Here is a 21,085-nt window from a genome sequence, read left to right on the forward strand (position 1 = left end):
GATGTGTTTGACCGATTATTTCTGTTCATTGCATACACTCATTTTCATATCTCTATTTAAAGAAAGGATAGGATAGGAGAGGCAATTGTATTAGGGTGATAGACACACCTCATCTTGTGTTTTCTATATAATGATCTCACTGTGTACAGATCAAATAGGAAAAGCACTCATGTAAATAACAATATCCCTAACTTATTGTGAGTAGTATATTTTGTGTGTGTATATATATATATATATATATATATATATATATATATATGTATATGTGTGTGTATATATATATATATATACACATGAGGACGAAATTATTAGCCCCCCCATGAAAATTTCACTTTTATTTAAGTATTTCCCAAATGCTATTAAATAGAGCAAAGAATTTTTAACACAGCCTTTTTAAACATCCTAGTGTTATTTTGGATGCTTATATTATTTTACTTTGCACAGAGAAATGAAATTATATCACAAAAACCAAAAACTACCTGGGTCAAAATTATTAGCCCCCTTAAGAACTGACCTTTTAAATGAGCCATAGAACAAAACACTGTCGAGCAATGATGTGCATTACCTTTGTAATGCTCAAAGCTTGTAAAATCAAGTTAAAATTGAGTATTATCTACCAATTTACAAACAGTATAAAAAGGTCAGTTGGGATTGAGCTGTCACTTGAGAAAGCATCATGGCAAAAACAAAAGAAATCAGTTTGGACCTGAGAAAAAGAATTGTTGATGCACACAAAGCAGGAGAAGGATATTCAAAGTTATCGCAGCGATTCCAAGTGTCAAGAACTGGAGTGAGAGGTATCCTGAAGAAATTCAAAGAGAACAACACAGTACAGAACAAGCCTGGCAGAGGTAGGAAGCAAAAGATGTCAAAGACTCTGGAGAGGAAACTAGTGAGAGATGTGTCTAAAGACCCCAGAACAACTGCCAAGACACTAGTGAACGACTTAGCCAGCTCAGGAATTGTAGTCTCAAAGACGACAGTCACTAGAGCTTTGCACAGGAAGGGACTGCGAGGTTGCAGACCAAGAAAAACTCCACTTCTGCAGAAGAGACGCCTTCAAGCCAGACTGAAGTATGCTAAGGACAACCTGGATTATGCATACTGGAAGCATGTCCTTTGGTCAGATGAGACAAAACTAGAGCTCTTTGGCCATAGAGACATTGCCTATGTTTGGAGAAAGAAGGGAGAGGCGTCTAACCCAAAGAACACCGTCCCCACAGTGAAACACGGTGGTGGGAGTATCATACTGTGGGGATGTTTCAGTGCGTCTGGAACTGGGAATCTCGTCAAAGTGGAAGGAATCATGAAGAAAGAAGGATATGTGAAGATTTTGAAAGAAAATCTCAAGCAGTCAGCAGCAAAACTGGGTCTGGGTCGTCGTCTGTTGTCTTCCAACACTTGGAATCGCTGTGATAACTTTGAATATCCTTCTCCTGCTTTGTGTGCATCAACAATTCTTTTTCTCAGGTCCAAACTGATTTCTTTTGTTTTTGCCATGATGCTTTCTCAAGTGACAGCTCAATCCCAACTGACCTTTTTATACTGTTTGTAAATTGGTAGATAATACTCAATTTTAAGTTGATTTTACAAGCTTTGAGCATTACAAAGGTAATGCACATCATTGCTCAACAGTGTTTTGTTCTATGGCTCATTTAACAGGTCAGTTCTTAAGGGGGCTAATAATTTTGACCCAGGTAGTTTTTGGTTTTTGTGATATAATTTAATTTCTCTGTGCAAAGTAAAATAATGTAAGCATCCAAAATAAAACTAGGATGTTTAAAAAGGCTGTGTTAAAAATTCTTTGCTCTATTTAATAGCATTTGGGAAATACTTAAATAAAAGTGAAATTTTCATGGGGGGGCTAATAATTTCGTCCTCATGTGTATATATATATATATATATGTGTGTGTGTGTGTGTGTGCTCACGTGGTCTTTTTACTTACTGATTGAAGGGATAACAATTAACCATTTAGGTGTTCTGACCGATTAGCTCATGTAGGGTAATTTTGAATAGCAGTGCAGAGAACCATGTTCAGTGCATTCAAAAAGTGCCATTTTGAATAGCAAAATGTGTGTAAAGCAGGGTTTTGGCTTTTGGAGACTTGAGAATAGACCCTATAGACCCGATTGCTCGTTTCTGTCACGAGATCTGGCAACACTGCCTACAACTTAATCTAGGTGAGACAGGTGAACGTGTGAGCACCGCGATAACCATCTCTTTCTCTTGTCCGAATGTGCCAAATGCACCCTGGGCCCCTGTGAGGTAATAAAAACGTGCTAATACCGATCCTTCATTGAATGATAACCATTATTCTTTTTTTCCACCCTCTGGGTTGCATGCTCGCGTCCAAATGATTCACCATCATCTGTGAGAGAGGAAGCTGCAGCCTCTCTCTCTCCCAGCACAGCCGAGCAGTGAGCAGCTCATTCCCGGCTTCTCCAACACAGCCGTGTATGATTTAAACGACAACAAAAAAAAAAAAAAAATGTGCGAAGAAGAACCAAACATGTCGTCAGGGAGGAAGACAACATTACGGTAAAACATGAAGATGTGTGTGTGTTGTCTGATGCGTGATGTTGTGTACGGCTAGTCACGGTAGCTCGCTGTGCAGCAGTCGTTGCACACGTCTCTTGTGCTGTGTTGAAGTGTCAGCAGGGTGATGAGCACTTTGAATGTTACATCAACGGAGGTGTTCAGGTTGATCCGCTGTTTGCATTTAGCTCAGGCGCCGTATTTCAGTCATTACGATGCTAACCACAGCTAGCTGGGGAGGGTGGGCTCAAACACATGACAGGGACCAACGTCGATGCATGTTTTTCTTTTTCCACCGTGCAATTATTGTTCGATCGAAATCTTCGTGTTGATGTTAAACTATCGAAGGAGGGGGTCATAATCATTTTAATAATCACGATATGTCACTTCAATCTAAGCTTAGAAGTTGACAAAGATGCTGCAGGTGAGGAGACAGTATTTCATCATAAACGTAAAAAAAACTATTTTTTTAGTCGTATTAATTTCACCAAATTTTAGAAAACGCAACATATGGATGTCTGTAATGTGTCGCCAACATTACAGCTACCCATATATTATTAGATTAACGGAATATATTTAAAGGCACTGTCAAATTAGAAGATAAAAGACCAGGACATGTGAGGAAAACCAAAAAATGCAGCCAAAAAAAACCTTTTCAAAATGTATTCCAAGTGTAGTTATTAAAACATGAGCCTTCAGTGCCCCGTCTGTTTTGCGTCTTGTTTGTTCTAAGTAATGAAGCGTATTAGAGTTTGGACTCAGCAAGTCTCTTGTTGACATTTTGTATATGAATGATGCTGCGTTCACTTGGCTACAGGAAATATTTTTTTTTGCCAGTGCTGCGCTTCTGCTGCATTGAACTTTATTTGTGTTGCACTAAAAATAAAACTCAGTCACTTGGGATCAGAGGTCCCCCAACAATGGGCTCGGGAGCTAACCGGGAGCTCGCCGAGCAAATCCAAAATATAAAAAAAAGAAAATGCAAAGAATCTACCCTATGCATAAACAAAACCTGGCTTATAGCAAACTGTATGTATTTACAACAACTCTAGATCTATCTGACCGGATTATAATGCACTGGTTGACAGCATGCAGTATCAGAAATCTCATAAAAGGTAAGTATATAATAATATTAATATACACTGAAAAACCAAAACTAAGGGGAGTAGAAGTAGCTCGCGACTTGTTTTATTTTTTGAAAGTAGCTCTCATCCTAAAAAAGTTTGGAGAGTTTTAAACTGTAGATTGTAAAAACCAATTACTGTCAAATAATTAATGAATTTAACTGCTGAAAGGGCTAAAAAGGCAAAGTGGGGAAAAATAAAATGTTCTGTGACTCCCATGTCAAAACATGTTAACTTCTCAGGTACAGGCCACCAGTTCATGTTTTAAATTTCAAATTATGAATAACTCATTTTCAAATTGCTGCTTCATTTGTAGGATTCTGGTATCTTGCATGCTTGGCTCACTGCCAGGCTTCACTGGGACAATTAAATAGGTCACAGCCATTAATGTTAGTGGTAACACTTGGACTTTCCCTCAGTGTGACAAGTCAAAACATAACATACATAAGAGTTTTACTGAAGCTGTTACAAGATGCATGGGATATATTTGGCATGTATTTGCATCCAGGAACATACGTGAGTCTGTTCACCGATTTGCAGTTTTACACTTTACAGTGGGGGACTCAGTGACAGTCTTTACTGCTTAGTTTACTGTAGGTCAGTTAATATTTAGAGGACATTACGTCAATCAAGAACTCATAAATGTTAAATAATAAACTATATAGTCCATGAACACTTAATGATCAATGTGGCCTTTAATGTAAAGAAAGGTGAGTTCCAAGTAAAGGCTCAAATTCAGACAAAATTGAATATTATCATACTTTTTACATTGCTGATTCCCACAGGCTACACCTTCTTTCCAATTGTCATCAAACGCAGCATCAAACACTTTGCAATGATTGGAACTAAGGCAGCCAATCTTAAATATTAAAACGCGCTAAATCCCGCCCCCTCCATCCAACAGCCAGTCAGTTTAGGGCAAAGTGGAGCTGCAGTTCCTGTAGTTAAAAAGCACATTGCTTTGATAGAGAAGAGGTAGCTGTTGAACATTTAGCAATCTGACTGAGTTCCTGAGTTTTATGTTCCTCGACATAATGCCAACTGCAAGGTAAGATCCAAATGATAATCTGCTTTGTGTGTTTTCACAGGAAACAATCCAGTTTTTGTTATGATTGACTTTCTTTAAAAAAACAAAACAAACATGTGCTCATGACAGTCACATGTCAGTTTACAATGGACTGATTGGAAACAAAATGATTTTAAACTTCTGTGCAGTTTCAGTGAGTCTTGATTTTTCTGCCATGTTGAAGCTGAACCGCTGCACAAGACTGAACAACATTTCAGTCTGTGAATTCTGCTGGATATTAAGTCTGTTTGAGTCTTCATATCCTGTCATCTGAAAATGTCTAGGTAAAAATGTTCACGAGTACCATTAAAAAGAAACAAACACTTACATGCTTCAGCATGTAAACAGTTGTCTAACCACACATGATCCTTAAGGCTTTGAATGACTCACACGTGGTCAGACAAATCTGAAGAGGGGAAACTTCTTCAATCACTGTATATATTTATCTGTGTAAGTTGAAGATGGATCGCTTTTTAAGTCATTAAGACAAATTATTTTCTTTCGAGCGCATTTAGTGTTACGTAGCTTTAATTCTCCTGCTTTGAACACGTGTTGTTGAGAGACGTCTGATTATCATTCCTGTTAAATGTTTTTTTTTTTTTTTTAATTCCTCATCAGAAATGGATAATTTGCGATATCACAGCAGACTGATTGTTTCCTCTGTTCATTCACAGCTGGTGAGTGGGAGTCTATAATACAATCTGTTTTTGTCTCCTCACAGTGAAAACACACTCTTCGGGATGGGAAATCCCTTGCTTGACATTTCAGCTGTTGTGGACAAAGATTTCCTCGATAAGTAAGTCGACACCGCACTTTTTTTTTCTTCAACTGATATCTTTGTTTTTTCAGCCTTTCCTTCTGACCAATTTGTTAAAAAAAGTTTTTTTTTTTTGTAATCCTTTCTCAAGGTTTGGACTGAAGCCTAATGACCAGATCCTCGCTGAAGACAAACACAAAGCCTTGTGAGTCAAAACTTTCACTGGGGCACCATGTGCTCCAGTAGTGAGCCGCAAAGTGATAAATTTACGTGGAGCCAAATAAGGGATACACTGGTCATTCATACCGAGTACCATCTTGACACTTAAGCTGTAGCGCTCGAAATAGCTGAGTTATAAATCAACCCTCTGTGGGAGCCTCAGACCCCCACACATACTCACATTTTTCCCATTCTGAATTTGGGCCAAACTACACTGAAGATGCTTCTGAAGTTACAAATACTTAAACTTAAACATTTAATCTGCATCGTTAATTTAAATACATGGCAGTAAAACACCCCGCGTGGTGTTGTTAATCACTTAGAGGAGGGGTTTGCTGAGCTTGCACGCTCCTTTTTTAGGCCCTCACAACTTCAAGTTGCAAGGGAATGCAACAGTAATTGTATAGCCTTCCTCAAAAATGTGGTTGCATGCCCCTGGTAGTAGCGCTTCTCTCTTTTGAAAGTGCCTGAAATAAACACAGACAGTAAAAAAGCCAAAGACTCATTTTAGAAACGTCGACAGAATGAACACCTTGATTGCAGACTGACCCTACACTGCCCTCTCCCCTCTGTTTGATAAAGTACAGATGGTGTCTTTTCAGGCAATTTGTCTGTTAAATCTGGTACACACACACACACACACACACACACACACACACACACACGCACACACACACACCAAAAAAAAGTCACCATCTGCAAGTAAGAAGACAGAGACGGGGACATGTGAGAGACAGGGGCGTGTTCAGATTTTTATTTTTTATTTAATTGTAGTTGGGTTGAATATTTTTAAAAGTTATTATTGAACTTTTTAACTAAAAAAGGAGAACGTCTTATTCAACTTCTTTGCCTTGTCCTGGTCAATTACAGTAAACATGGCGCAACAAAACAAGGAGTAAAAAAGTGATAAATGAAAATGGACTATTGGTATTTAGACGCCGCGTGTCTCTTTTTCAGGTCATTAGGTGCAGGAGTTGATAAGAAAAAAGTGTGTCACAATGTTGAGAAAATCAGAATTAATTGAAAGTTGAAGTAATCCTGCAAAGTCAGGATTTGGTTAAAAACAACATGTACATAACTTCTTAACTTGACCAATCAGGCCGTAGAGTAATTTATTCCATGATGTTCTTTCACAGCATGATGACGATACGTACGATGGCTTTGATACAGATTAGAACACTCAAGAGGAGCTGTCGATATAGTTGTTGATGAAGATACATCAACTTATCACAAGAAATCACAGTATACATTTATTTGTGTAAGTTGAAGATGGATCTCTTTTGAAGACATTAAAATGAGTGAATTGTTTTCTTTTGAGCTCATTTAGTGTTTATGTAGCTTTAATTCTCCTGTTTTGGAAATGTGCTATTAAGAGATGTCTGATTAATCATCCGTTTAATGTTTTTTAATTCCTCATCAGAAATGGCTGATTTGCGATATCACAGCAGACTATTCTGGCGTCACAGATGTGCTCTGTGATCCTCTCTGGTTCGTAGTTACTGTACCAGACAATGTGTTATATTCATTCACTGTCTGCTGATACATAGCGTGACTCCTTTTGCTGCCCTCACTCTCGCAATAATCAACATAAGGACTTTTTTTAGGTCGTTATTTACCCAGAGTCACTGCAGTGATATATTGACTGGAATTCTTGTCTCCATTCTCACCTTCACACCTTGAAGCTGTACAGTACATCCACGGTCTTATCTACGGGCTGTAAGATAACAGTGTTTCACTTATTGAGTGTCTGCCGAGCGGCTCTACTGGAGTAGTTTGGTGTTGAGCACTTTGCTTAAAGGCACCTCAGCAGTGATAACATAGAGGGAGGGACAAGTTCTGCTCTCCAGCTTTTTACAAAGCTTCCATTAAATTCATCCAGTTGTTCTTGGGTTCAAGCGAAAGGGGACCAGCAGGGTCCCAAAACAAATCCAAACGAGTTATTTTAATAAACATTTTAGTAACTACTATAGACTGGACATCTTGTACACCATTGTTACTAACAATGAAATATTCCTGATTTGATGTGAAAAGACAAACTGTATTTGTTGTAACCCTAATGCATAGAACAAATGATACTAATGTGAAATCTGACACACAAATCTAGATCCAAACCAATACACCTGCCGACTGATATTACTGGCTGATGGTAGCCTATCAGCCTATCACATACCATATTGGTATGGTTCACTGTGAACACTTGAATGAAGATAAATTGCAGAAAACATTGTTTTAGCTGTTAAAAGATTGAAAGTCTATTTGTGGCACATTTAGCAGAGTAGTATTAGCTGTACGCAGGATAAATAATCTAGTTTTAAAGCTCCATTTAAGAGTCTATAGGGGGTAAAGAGACAGACTCAGGTGAGTCTATAGGACCTACAAAGGCAATCCACACCATCAGCCTGAACATTTCTATATGATACTTTAAATCCGTCTTATGGCTGTCACTGAGTCCAGCAGGTGACAAATGAGGTAGAACATGCTTCAGAAAAAAGCCTTTGTTACAAATACACAGAGTGAATTTGATTAGTTATAAGGCAGCAGAATGACATTCTTATCATAAAAAAAACCCGTTTGAACGCATAAAGAAGAAGATGAGCAAAGAGATGAAATGTACGACTTTGACCATCAGGGGGCGATGAAAGTAACACGAGTAGAAAGAGACTCAGGAGCTTTAAAGACGTCTGTTTGAGAGAGAACATTGTTGAGTATCTTAATGTAATCATACCATCTAAAGTGTGCATACACTTAATAACAGCTCTCTTTTTCAGCCTGTTATAATAGTAATGTTTTTTTTTTACTCTAAAATAGCTGTCGATCTTGGGGTCAGGCTTCTCGGTGATTATACTTAATACCGCTGTGTATGCTTTGATGCAGATCTGAATCACAGATTTGTTTTTGCAAAAAGACAAAGTCAGAGGGTTCTTCAGCCTTTGCAGAGTTTCTATAAAGTCTAATTTTAGGAGCGCGCATGTCAGCTTAACACTTTCTGACCCTTTAGAAGTGGGGGGGGAAAAAAACATCACTTCGAGTGTCATCAGTGCCAAGCAAACGGAAACGCACAAATTATAGTCGTGAAGCCACAGAGCATTGCGTACCCCAAAATAAAGGCCGATCAGTACATCAGACAGTCTGTACCTTACAATAGGCTACCTTGTCAGTACTTGTTACCTCACAAAGGGACGCATGTGACCTTGGGGCGTTTAACAGCAGCAGATGCAGCGGCAGCACAAAGCAGCATCATCAGCAGTGTTGTTCTCCTCCAGCACAAAGGCAGCGGTGTTATCTTTAGCCCCACAGACACCGTTCCCCTGCATTCTGCACAAGGTCAGGGCAGGATTAACATGCGGCTTTGGTGGTTTATTCCCAGCACAATGCATTTCACCACCGACACTACACGAGCACACGCATCCTCATGTCAGTCAATTTATACGCCGCACGGTACATGTGGTATTTATTCATCACATCATCTATTGCCTAATGGCAGCACAAAAAGTAAGCTTCAGAAAAAGAATCGGAATTCAAAGTGCAGGTCATTCACAAGGTCATCGGTCCATGGAAGAACAAGAGCTCGGCTGAACTGTTCTGACAAACATCATTACTTAAAAGGCCACAATAGACTTACAAGGCTAGTCTACTAACACTATTGTTGTGCTTCTGAATCTACAGAGTGTAACACGATTCATTTTTTTTTTTTTTCTCCCCATCACCCTGGTGGGAGAGAGATCATTGGATGCAGTGCACTGTGGCCATGCCTGAATTCAATTATCTAGTCACAGCAGAGCCCATATAATCCTGTTGTGGCTGAGAAATTGCCTGCTGTAGAAACCATCAACATCGCTGTTAGTACTGGCGAGGGACTTAGTTTTTTCCCCCCTCTCCTCAGAATAAGCCTCGCCCGTGACTTAGGATGTTTTTTTCCTTGCACATCAAATGTTCTACAAGTTCCAATTAATTCTAAGTTTTCATTCTTAAGGCTTTTTTTTGTTTTGTTGTTTACTTTGAAAACTAGTGCAGCAAGTTGATTAACAGAAAGAACTTGAAATGTAAAGATTAGATTTTTTTTTTTTTTATCTTTGGCTTTATGGTTATTATTATGACAGATCAAAAAGACATCAGTTTGGGCTGTGGAAGCTTATGTTCTGCTGTCAGTGCGTTTATGTTGCTGTAATCATTTTGCCAAACTTGTTAAGATGTCAGGTGTCAATGTTTGTGTTTTTTGAATCCCTGCACAGTTTTAATAAGTGTTTAGAACATTTAGAAAAAAAATAGAAGAGCAACTTGAACAGTTAATTGATAATTGAAATCAATAGTTTACTTTTTTTTTTCATCATCATGACTTTAACATGAGCGTTAAACACAGTGAAAAGAAGCATTTCAAAATGAGAGCCCAATAAACACTCACAACAAACTTAGCATGTGAGCTTCTGAGCAATCAGATAAAGCCTTGGATTCATTGCCATGCTACCCCAACATTACACCACACATAGGACCTGTTAGCTAAAAGCTAATGCACGCTCCATTATTTGTTTTCGTCATTGGAAATAGGCTGCCGCAATTAACCGCAGCATAATCAGGATTTGAGCATTCGCAGTAAACGCGTCACAAAAGTCTCAATTTATCGCAATAAATAAATAAAGAAAACATATCTGCTGTGCTTCCTCACTTTGCAAGCATACTTCTGACCTTTCAGAGGGAGGTTTGTTGATAAGCTCTCACATGCTGCAGTCAGATAAATCTGCTCCCCTCAGATGAAAGGATTCCACGTTTGTGGTGAAAATGATTCTTTCTGAATAACAAACACACATGGACAATAAAACTGTGACCTGCAGTTAATTTCCACTCTATAATTTGTTTATTTATTGTACGACATATCATTATTGCAACACTGAACTATGTAACCACACATTGCACAGGGACATAAATGCTGGTAGGCTTTCAGGAGACATTGAGAAAGAAAGGTCCAGTAAATTCTTGATGCAACAGCCTTTGCTGCCCTTAAGTAAACTAGAGGACTAACTTCTCAGCGAACAAAATATTCTGTTTGCCTTGTGGTTAAGACGCATGCCATACCACCACAGTGAAGGGTTTGTTTACGCCCCTCTGGCATTCGCTGTATTTCATACTGTTCTCTCCCCCGACTTTGTTACCTTTCTGTTCTCTACTCTTTCCTGTCTGAAAAAAAACAACTAAACATGCAAAGAGTCACCAACGTCCAATAAGGCTAAATCCATAATCTATGTTGTGCATGAAACGAAGCTAAAGTCACAAACCTATCACAACACTCCTTGTAAGGCAGACGCTGCCTCTCATTGCCCAGTGGTTAAACATAATGCACACTGTAGTGGTTAGTAAGTCACGACGCAGTATATTCTTGCACTGCTTTTATGCAGATGATATTTCCAAGGTGGTTTATGTGAGCTGCTTGTTTTCAGTGCTGGTTTGTCGGAGGAGGCCTAGGGTGGTTTGAAGTCGAGTACAACAGGAAACCAACTAACCAAAGCAGCGTCTTTGACTCCCTCGCTGCTTTTCTTGACGCACATTATTGTACTGAAGAAGAATATGTCATGTTTTAGGTTTTTTTTTTTTTTTTTTTACATTTTCTTCTAAATTGCCCCTGCTGCCATAATGCGGCTTAAAGTTTACATTTTATACCTGCTGTGATTAAAAAAGGGCGTATTAACTTTTCATAGATCCTTATGTAGAAAAATCCCATGTATAAAACACTTCATCATTTCAGTTATGCAAGCTCAAGAATTCGCTGAAGTTCAGTGCAGTTTATACTGTTGAAATCAGATTTTGATTGCAACCTTCTGAAACATTTATAATGTTAGCAGCTATTAATATCTTGACTTCCACTGTTCTTGTTCCAGATCTTGAACTTCAGTAAAAAAAAATAAAAAAATGGATGTACCTTTTATGTCCAGCAGGGGGCAACAGGAGCCTGCTGTTTGAACCCCTAAGAAGTCTCCATAGGAAACAACATGTCAACATAATGAAAAGGCGCCTCTTTCTGCAGGAGATTATAATGTGGGAAAATAGACATTTTATTCCAGGATAACTAGGCATTACAGGTTGTTTAGCACACGCTACTTTTCAGAGCACAGCACCCACCCAAACCCTCTCTGGCTTGTTAACCGTATCATATTAGAGCTAATGATTATTGGTGTGTCAAATGGGTGAGTCATTGTTACACTGAGTGTATTGTCACCTCCAAGGTGGGGGGGTGGGGGTGGGGGGGGGGGGGGGGTGGGGGGGTGAGATCACTGGCTCCTGAATATTAGTCCTGTTCAAACATTTGTTTTATGACTCCCTCCGTCCGATGATAATTAATTGTTTACTTTCTCATCTCTGGATGATGGCGTGACTCTTTTCAGAGGTTGTTTGCTCACAGCAATTAAGTTCATCAGCGCTCATCCCCCCCCTCTCCCTTTTCTCTCTTTCTGTGTGCTAAATGCAGATTAGCAGCGTCACAATCGCATCCAGAATGAGAGTAAACTCCTCATTATGCCGTGTGACCCTCTGCTGCATGAATAATTCAGGGCTGCAGTGTTAGTGGCTGGCTGTTATTAGCATTCCGGATGGTGAGCGGGAAAGAGAGAGAGTGTGTGTGTGAGAGAGAGAGAGAGAGAGAGAGGGCGGGCGGGCGGGAGGCTCGTATCACTGACAGGGCTGACTCAGGGGGATCAGCCCTGGATTGAGACACACATCACACACACATCATCACACGACACAGGAGATCAGTGGAGGTGCCTCTCCACTCACACACCCTGCTGTCTGTGTACATCTTACACACCCCTGCTGCTGCCGTGCAGCTCAATCTGCTTACTGGGAGGAAAACAACAAAGGCCCCTCTCACTGAGTACATGCTAAACACTCTGGCTCCTGGGCGTGTGTGTGTGTGTGTCTGTGTGTGATAGATTCTGCTCTGTAAACACACTTGACTCTATGCCTCTCTTTTTTTATTTTTTTTTAATACATAATGAAGCAAAAGTGAGTGCTACAAACCCCCAGCGGAGATATCTGGTGTGTGAGGAGAAGAACCCCCCCCACCAACACCACCACCACCACCACTACTAACCCTCTCGTGTGTGTGTGTGTGTGTGTGTGTGTGTGTGTGTGTGTGTGTGTGTGTGTGTGTGTGTGTGTGTGTGTGTGTGTGTGTGTGTGTACTCCCATGCAAGCATGCGTGCAGAAGCTGCATGTGCTTGCCATGGTGCCACTTCACTGGATGCACTCATGCTAGACTGAGTGTGTAGACATTACATCCCCCCCCCCCCCCTCCTTTCTTTCACATCCCAACTCCCCTGTCTGTTGCTGAGGCTGAGTGCTGTACTACAGTACTTAAACTCACCTCCGCTGGACCGCTGGTGGTGGTGGGGGGGGGGGGGCGTCCGGAACATCCGGCTTTTTGCCGCTGAGGGCAAAGGTTGCCGGCCTGCATCCATCAGCCAGCCTCTGAGCCAAAGAAAGAGAGAGCAGAGATTAATGGCACTCGACTGGTAATTGAGACATCAGAAACATGTTCAGCCGTCAAACGTACCGCTCTTGATGTTTTATTGATATGCATGAATCCGACGATTTGGGGCGCTTGCATAAATCCGACGTGCTCACCCGAGCTGTACTCATCCGTAAGAAATGTGGATCGAGACCTTTTGAATTATAAAGCGAGGAGAAACTTTTCCCTTTTTCTAAGATTGCCTCATGCCCAATTCTGCTGCTGTTCTGTGATTTTAAATAGGTTAACACAGTGTCAGTTCAAGCATGTAAAGCCTACATGCTGCATCATAAGGGGTGGCTGATGCAATCATAATTAAAGCTCCGAGTTGCAAACGCCTCCCTTCTTGTTGATGGCGGCTGCCAGCAGGTGGTGCCAGAAGGAAACATCACAAGTCAAAGGGAGTGTAACAAACATAATCCACATCCCTCTGTCTCTCTCTCTCTCTCCCTGTGCATGTGGGCGTCCTCCCCCCTCCTTGTTCTCCGACTCCCCCCCCCTCCCCTTTTTTTTTTTTTTTTTTTTTAAAAGAGCGTTTTATAATTAAAATGTGGGCGTCTCAGCCAGCACATACAGCATGTTCAGTTCAGAAAAGCATGCTCAGGGCTATTTTTAGTCATCTTTGATCCCCTAGCAGCCACACAGGAAGAGCCACTGATGGCAGCAGCCGTTCTCCATGTAGGCTAGTTAGTGTACTGTCTGTGCTGATCATTTCTCTACACCTAGCCTGCGCGGGGGAAGAGATGGGGAGGCCTGACTGGTGAGGCAGCAACACTCCCCGTGTGTTTAAAGTTCACACTGGGCCATATGGTCCCCGCAGTAGGGGGTGCTGGTGGAATTATTCACACGGAGCGCTCTGAATCACCAAGATCCTGGTATCAACCTCCAAGATAAGGAGGATGTCTCAAAGGCTTTGTGCACGGGCTTCAAAATCTCAATCCTCAAGAGAACACCAGAAGCCCCGTCCTTGCTTACACACTCCCATCCTTCCCACTCTCTCCCTCGATATGTCCCTCTTTCTCTCTCTTTCATGTCCTCATCTTACACACACACACACTCGCACTCTTCTCTCCTCCCAAATCCACACAGAGAACAGTGTGACAAACAACGCCACCCTCTGCCGAGCCAAGCCGAAAACCTGTGACATTCTAGTGGAAATGATGTGAACTCATCTTCCGAGCCGTGAGCACGTTTTGCCGTCTTCGCCCTCATCCTTGAGTGCAGCCTAATGAGGTTTAAGCAGCAAGTTTGTGCCAACAGTTTTGGTTTCTTCTGCTGCTGGATTATTAAACGGACACGCGTTGGTTGTTTCTGGGTTCTAATGCAATTACTCACCCATTATGACCATGTAATTGTGCAGTCATTAATTGTGCAACCAGTCTATAATGCAAAAAAAAACAAAACGAAAAAAAAAAGGCCTGGGTGTTGCTGCACCCAATGGGGACTTTTCCTCACTCATCGTGGATTTTAGCTACCTGAAATTTGGGGGGGTATTGTTCCGCTTTTTGTGCTGGTGAACATTCATCCCTCAGCGTGACGCGTGCGTAGATGTCAGAGGACGGGAACGAGGCCTCGCTCGCTGTTTGAACCGTGCCTCATTTGTGTTGGGTACTTTTATGCGCCTCCTCATTCTTCGCCATCTATTCCCATCCTGCTCTAATGTTCCACTGATAAGAATGTCCTATTCATTCTGCGTTCTTCACCAGTTGCTGCACAGAGAGAGAGAAAACGAGAGAGAGAGAGAGAGAGAGAGAGAGAGAGACTGAGGCGTTGAATGAAAAGCACATCTATTTCTGAGGGGGGTTGGCGTGGGGGGGTGGTGGGGGGGGGGTCGAGCGTGAGCAACGGTAGGAGATAATTATTGATTTGAAATAAGAAAAGATAAGGCTCAACCTTGAGCAGCCCCAGCGATAGCGCGCAGAACAGAATAATTAATGGGCCTGTCTTGTGTCGGGACAAGCTTTCACACTGAGACGGGCGTATTGATTTTAAACAGATAAACTGCGTAACCCTTTGTGAAGGGTTTGACAAACAATTTAATTGGGGGGGGGGAAAAACAACAATATTCCTCACCCTTTTTCCATCTCCCTTTCATCACCTCCCCGAGCTGTTTTTCCTCCGCATGACCTATGGAAACAATTACTGTGCATCAGGCCTTGTACTGCCTCCAGACTACCAAGGAAGGCCGGTCGTAGGATGCACACACTGATTGGGGAATCTAATCAATGGTGGAACCTGTCTCCTCTCCAGATGCCTGTGTTGGAACTGGGATTACTGAAGCCTTTTAGCCGCTTCTGTCTGGAGAGAGAGGGAAAGATGGATCTGCCTGTTTAAATGTACCTGCCTGCTGTAGCTGAAGTACAGATAATTTACTGTTCCTCTACAACCCTCCTCCTTCCTAATCCCCAAAGGAGAAGCGCAAAGAAGCCCCAGAGTCCTCTCACTCCCTTCCCGTGCCCTCCCCTGATTAGCGATATGCGCTGTTTGATCATGTTTCCCTGCCTGTCCTCGTGATTTGTAAGCTGTTTCAACGTGAACGAGGCAATTAAATAAGGACGAACGGAGGAGAGCGGGTGCCGCGGCGATCATTAGCGGTGAATTACCCCGGTGTGCACTCAAACACTCGGGAGGACTCTCACGCCGACCACTCCCGAGGATCCAGATCCAATCTAGCCATTGATTAACAGAGACTTGTTCTTCCTGTGAAATCACTCGACGGGGATTTTAGGGCACTCATCCGGTCTTATCGAGATAGGCTAACATCAAAGGCGAATGAAGAGGGATTGGTTAAATGGGCTCCCCTTGGCCTCCATGTAAGAGACTTAAAGGAGCAAATCTTGAATTATTGCCTCGTGTAAATAATCTACTTGTCTTTTTTTTCTTCTTCTTCTTTTTGGGAGGAACTCATGAGTCACTTGGGGCAGAGAACACTCATAGTTCTTTGGAAGCTCTCATATTTCCCTTGATGGGAAACAACGGTGGGGGCTCCATCCTCAGGAATGTAAACAACACGACAGTCTCGACTTGTGTGATCTGCCCCCACATTTTTGAACGTGCTAAGCCGGGGAGATGTGGAGGTATTAGATTTTTTTATTTTTTTTTTAATTTTTAGAAGGACTCTAACATCCTCTGAATACAAATATTCCATCCAGTAGCCTAATTCCACTAATTTGATATAAGCTGAAAAAATAACAGCCCCAATTAGTCTCAAATTGGAAGGTAGGAAATTGAAAAATAACACCCCTGCCTTCAGTTAAGAGCGGTATTTAAGCAGAGTGTCAGGGGCAGTCTCTTGTAAAGCAAGTGTTATATAACACAAGCCGGTCTATACGTTAGCGGAATTCATGGCATAGTTGGAATTGCTGTTCCGTTGAACAACACCAGCAGGATTTTAAAAGCAGGGGTTACTGACTGAGGACATTTTGTTCAAAACAATTTCTTTTTCTCTCTTCCCTCCCATCACAGAGTGAGCTCAGACCGCAGTAGATGGAATGGGATTTTCTCTTCCTAAATGGCCAAGGGGGCCGTTTACGGTGTCACTACTATGGGATCACATGATGTTTGAGGGTGTAAAGGTCTCGAGGCAGCTGCTCCTTTTCGGATGGGATTTTCGAGGCATCCAAGAGCAGGGCCCCATGCTGTCTGCCCTGAAAGGTGGAGCAAATACTTCTAGGAAGGAAAAAAAAAACAGGCTAAAATCCTCTGAAGCTGTGTGTCTATTTGAAATAGGTTCTGGAGTCCCTCTGCTGCCTTCATGTTATAAACACCCACAGTGCTCAAATTCTCCCTTTGTCAAGGAGTCATAACAGGTGTCTCAGGAAGGATTTTTTTCCCTCGGTTAGCATATTTTCCACTTGCATGGAAAGTTTTTTTTTTCTTTATTAGGAACATTCTGCCCTGGGTAGACCCCTCGCCTTGAGACATGATAGGCAGACTTTCTTTGAAGCAGTAAAGGTTACTTTCACACTCGCTCAAAATTCGGCCATGCCGAGTTAAACCAGGTTGTGCTGAAGTATTGAACACCTCTGGCTGACACATGTTGGTAAGCCAGGATGCACTTTGCATACATATTACTCCTGTCTGCAGCGAGTATATGCAATAGGGAGGACATATTTCCAGTTCAACTTTCAAACCTCAGGATTGCTTAACCAAAGTTAGCAACCTTTAACCTCACTTGAAAATGTGTTTAACCCTTAAAAAGAGACGTAGTGACATTTTCTTGAGAGCCTTTGTATAACCAGAAGCCTCCCTTGTAACAACACTCAAGCATTCTCTCAACAACCAGGTCTTCCAGTCAATTTAAGGTGGAATTGAATGGAACACCAGTGGGAATGGTATGATGCACCTTAAACTATTTACCATGTCATTGGATTTCTTTCCCTGATGTAAATACGCTTACAAATGGGCAGTCTTCAATTTAGAGTTGAGAAGGGGGGAAAAAAAGAAAAAGCCAAGGACCTCCTAATGCGGCGTATCAACTTGACTGCTTCTAGGTCAATTTCCTTAGCAGGGTGGACACGTTTATATAGCTGGTCCCCTGGGAGGCTGTTTGTGTGAACGATGTGGAGAATACACATTATTCATGTTCTCAGCTCCCCAGATAAAGACTCTATCTGGCAGCGTAGCCCAGCTTTGCATCATGTTACGCCTAAGCATTAAAGCTATTGATGTTTGAAATGGCAGCATGATGGGGGAAAAATGCAAAAATGACAGAACTGCCTTCAGTAGTAAACTACTCGAGACCCAAGGGTGTTTTCTGGAGGTTTATGTTTGAAACTCAGCAATTGTTTACCCCCCATTCCCCAGTGTCATGTCTGTTTTCTTTACTCATTGTGTTCAGTCTGTTGCAGTCAATTCTACAGTTTTCTGCATGTTTTATACATCAACCGTTTTATCAGATATGGTCTCCATCTAAACAGCTCTTCTTGTTTATGACGTTTTGTCAACAGGTACATTTAAAATGTGTTCTTCTAATTGCTCTGAAAACATCACCAATAGAAGCTACCTATTTCTGTAAAGTAAAAAGATCAATAGTTTCTCTTATTTACAGATCAAACGCTTTTAGCTTCTTTAGAAATGTTCTTTTTCTTTGCTCATCTTGATTTAATACTGCACGGCTAACTGCAACCACATGTGGACAAAGTTCCTCTTTTGCTTTTATCAAGCTGACATTTAGACCCTTTTTCAACTCCAGTAACATTTGTGGTCAAGTATCCTATTTAATAAAATACAGCATTTGCTTGCTGCTTTTTTCCCCTCCCTTTTTTTCTTTTCAAATAGTTCACATGAACAGCTTGCAAACAGAACAGCCGAAGTAAAGGATGGAACAGGATTGAGCCACTTTTAAGTTTAGAATAACGCAGAATGGAAACACAGATGCCTCCTTAGCAGGACAGAAGGGGGAAAAAAAACTGTATTTTTATGATTAAACCAAGAAATACCTTACAAAACATTGGTTTGAAGTTCTTGTTGTGAGTGAATGAGTGAAAAAGTTAGCTGAAGAAGGATATACGCTGTTGTAACATGTTAGTTTGAATATATCAGAACAACTTTTGAAAGTAAGTTAAATGTGATGAAAGACTTGTAGCCCAGCATAGTTTTATGTTGATGTGAAATAGTAGAGAAAGTTTGGCTGTAGTGGTCAAGTTATTGTGTTAACAGTGAGACCTGGCAAGCAGGCTAATATGCTAATGGCATGCTTATTTATACACATATAAAAATACAATGAAGTGTTTATGTCTTGCATGTTGATGTTGTGATGCTAACATTAGCGGGATCGTCTGCTTTGTTAGCCTGAGACGAATCATGGCTCATCTCACTGGACTGAATTTGTTGTAGCTGTTTGTTGATCTTGTGGTAAATGTGAGGTATTGTTAGTGTAGCTGTGGTAAACCATTGTCTAGACACTAGATATGTTTAGGGCAGCTGTGGCTCAGCGGTAGAGTTGGTCATCTTTCAAATCGAAAAGGTTGGCGATCTGATTTCCAGCTCCCGCAGTTCCCATGTCAATGTGTCCTTGGGCAAGTTCACATTGAAGCCCAATATGCCCCAGGTGGCATAGCCAGCGGCATTGCGAATGTGTGATTGGGATTAGTTCTGAAGGCTAGTTTGGCTCTTCTCGTGGCGGCCTGTGCCATCAGTGTATGAATGACTATAAGAACAGGTGAATGTGACGTGTAGTGTAAAAGCACTGTGTGGTTGATGACCAGAAAAGTGCTTTATAATTACAAGTCTATTTACCATTTGTCTTAATACAGCATCACATCCAATAGCTTCCAAATATTTACTTATAACTTTTCATATTCATAGCAGGCTCTTAATTGTCCAACACTAAGCTCTAGCAATTCATTTTGTATTGGCAAAATGTGTTGTACATTAAGAGATACAATTCTTATAAGTCCTCTGACACATTTTGTAATGTGTGAAATATTTACAAAACTCTAAGGTGATAGTTAATTGTACCCAGTGTTTAGACCATAGATAGATAGATAGATAGATAGATAGATAGATAGATAGATAGATACTTTATTGATCCCAAGGGATCAAGGGATTTAATAATTATTTTTCTTCAACTTGTGTACCTCTCTATTTATTCCAGGTTCGCAGAAATTGTGAAGAGGAACAAAGTTGAGTACCATGCCGGTGGCTCGACCCAGAACTCAGTGAAAATCGCTCAGGTTAGTCCTCTCTGTCTCTCTGCAGCGTGCCTGAATGTGTTTTGAATATACAGTGGTATGCTTGTAACCTTAGATTTGTCAGCCTGGCAGCCATGGGAATACAGAGGATAGCTGCGCAGCATGTTAACACATGACACTTTATAGGTGTTGAGAATTCATCAGACCTGCCACAGAAAGAGAAAGGCGGGGAGGCTTCATAATATTTGCAGTGTTATCTAGTTGGCCTAATTTCCTGAGACATATCAAACATCAATTAGAGAGAATTACAAGTAGATGCAATTATCATGTCACAACAAATTATATCCAACAAATGCTGATCTTCTGCCTGGCAGTCAGACAGATTTTAGCATTTAAAAGGAAATTGGTGATTGTCCAAATCTAAAACAGCAATCTGAACTAGAGATGATTATTCAGTGTTTTTTTTTTAACATTTTTTTTAATGTGACTGCAGTAAGTCTGTGACATGCAGTGATTAGCTGCTGATAAGGCTTTGGTCTGCTCACAATAAACAAAGAAAAAGCATCCAGCTGAAAAAGTATTCTCTTCCAAGGAGAAATGAGTGCAGAAGCTAATTGAGAAGCGGATGTTTGTGGATGCGTGGATTCTTCTTTGGTGTGGGTTTTTTTTTCTTCGTTTTTTTGTGTGTGTGTGGCATAATGTAGTGTGTGTGTGTGTGTGTGTGTGTGTGTGTGTGTGTGTGTGTGTGTGTGTGTGTGTGTGTGTGTGTGTGTGTGTGTGTGTGTGTGTGTGTGTGTGTGTGTGTGTGTGTGTGTGTGTGTGTGTGTGTGTGTGTGTGTGTGTGTGTGTGTGTGTGTGTGTGTGTGTGTGTGTGTGTGTGTGTGTGTGTGTGTGTGTGTGTGTGTGTGTGCGTTTTTAATGCGTGTTTGTGTGTATTTAGCACCAAACCCAGACAGAGAGATGAGAAAAGAAAGCAAGCAGGCCCCCAGGCTGCCAGCATCTCTGTGCTTTTGAGACAGTCAGCATCCTTTTTTTTTAAAAAAGAGACGAGGAGCTGTGCACCTCCACACAAACGCTCTTTAATTATCAAGATCAGAAGTGCTCGTGAAAGCCTCAGTCACTTACAGAAATTATCTGCCAACTTGATTTTCATTATCTAGGCATCAGCTCCCTCATTTCTAAGTTGTGTGTGCTTGATGTAGTTGGATTTTAAGAAGTGGTCGTCCCACTGTCCCACTTGTGTCCATTACAAA

General features: G+C 41.2%; 1 protein-coding gene across 2 annotated transcripts in view; it reads left to right on the forward strand.

Moving 5' to 3' along the window:
• Window positions 1-2,397: 2,397 nt before the first annotated feature.
• adkb (adenosine kinase b) overlaps window positions 2,398-21,085 on the forward strand; it is a 111,929-nt gene continuing 93,241 nt past the window's right edge. Inside the window, exons 1-5 of one of the 2 annotated variants that reach the window (XM_079372790.1) lie at window positions 3,589-3,651; window positions 4,446-4,708; window positions 5,448-5,522; window positions 5,635-5,688; window positions 19,796-19,874. In XM_079372790.1, coding sequence (XP_079228916.1) covers window positions 4,680-4,708; window positions 5,448-5,522; window positions 5,635-5,688; window positions 19,796-19,874 — 237 coding nt within the window. In that variant the 5' untranslated portion in view covers window positions 3,589-3,651; window positions 4,446-4,679. Of the gene's footprint in view, window positions 2,540-3,588; window positions 3,652-4,445; window positions 4,709-5,447; window positions 5,523-5,634; window positions 5,689-19,795; window positions 19,875-21,085 lie in introns of those variants that run through there. The other variant, XM_079372789.1, reaches the window with a different exon arrangement.

The sequence above is a fragment of the Symphodus melops genome, assembly GCF_947650265.1.
Source record: "Symphodus melops genome assembly, chromosome: 21".
In the NCBI taxonomy this organism is placed as follows: domain Eukaryota; kingdom Metazoa; phylum Chordata; class Actinopteri; order Labriformes; family Labridae; genus Symphodus; species Symphodus melops.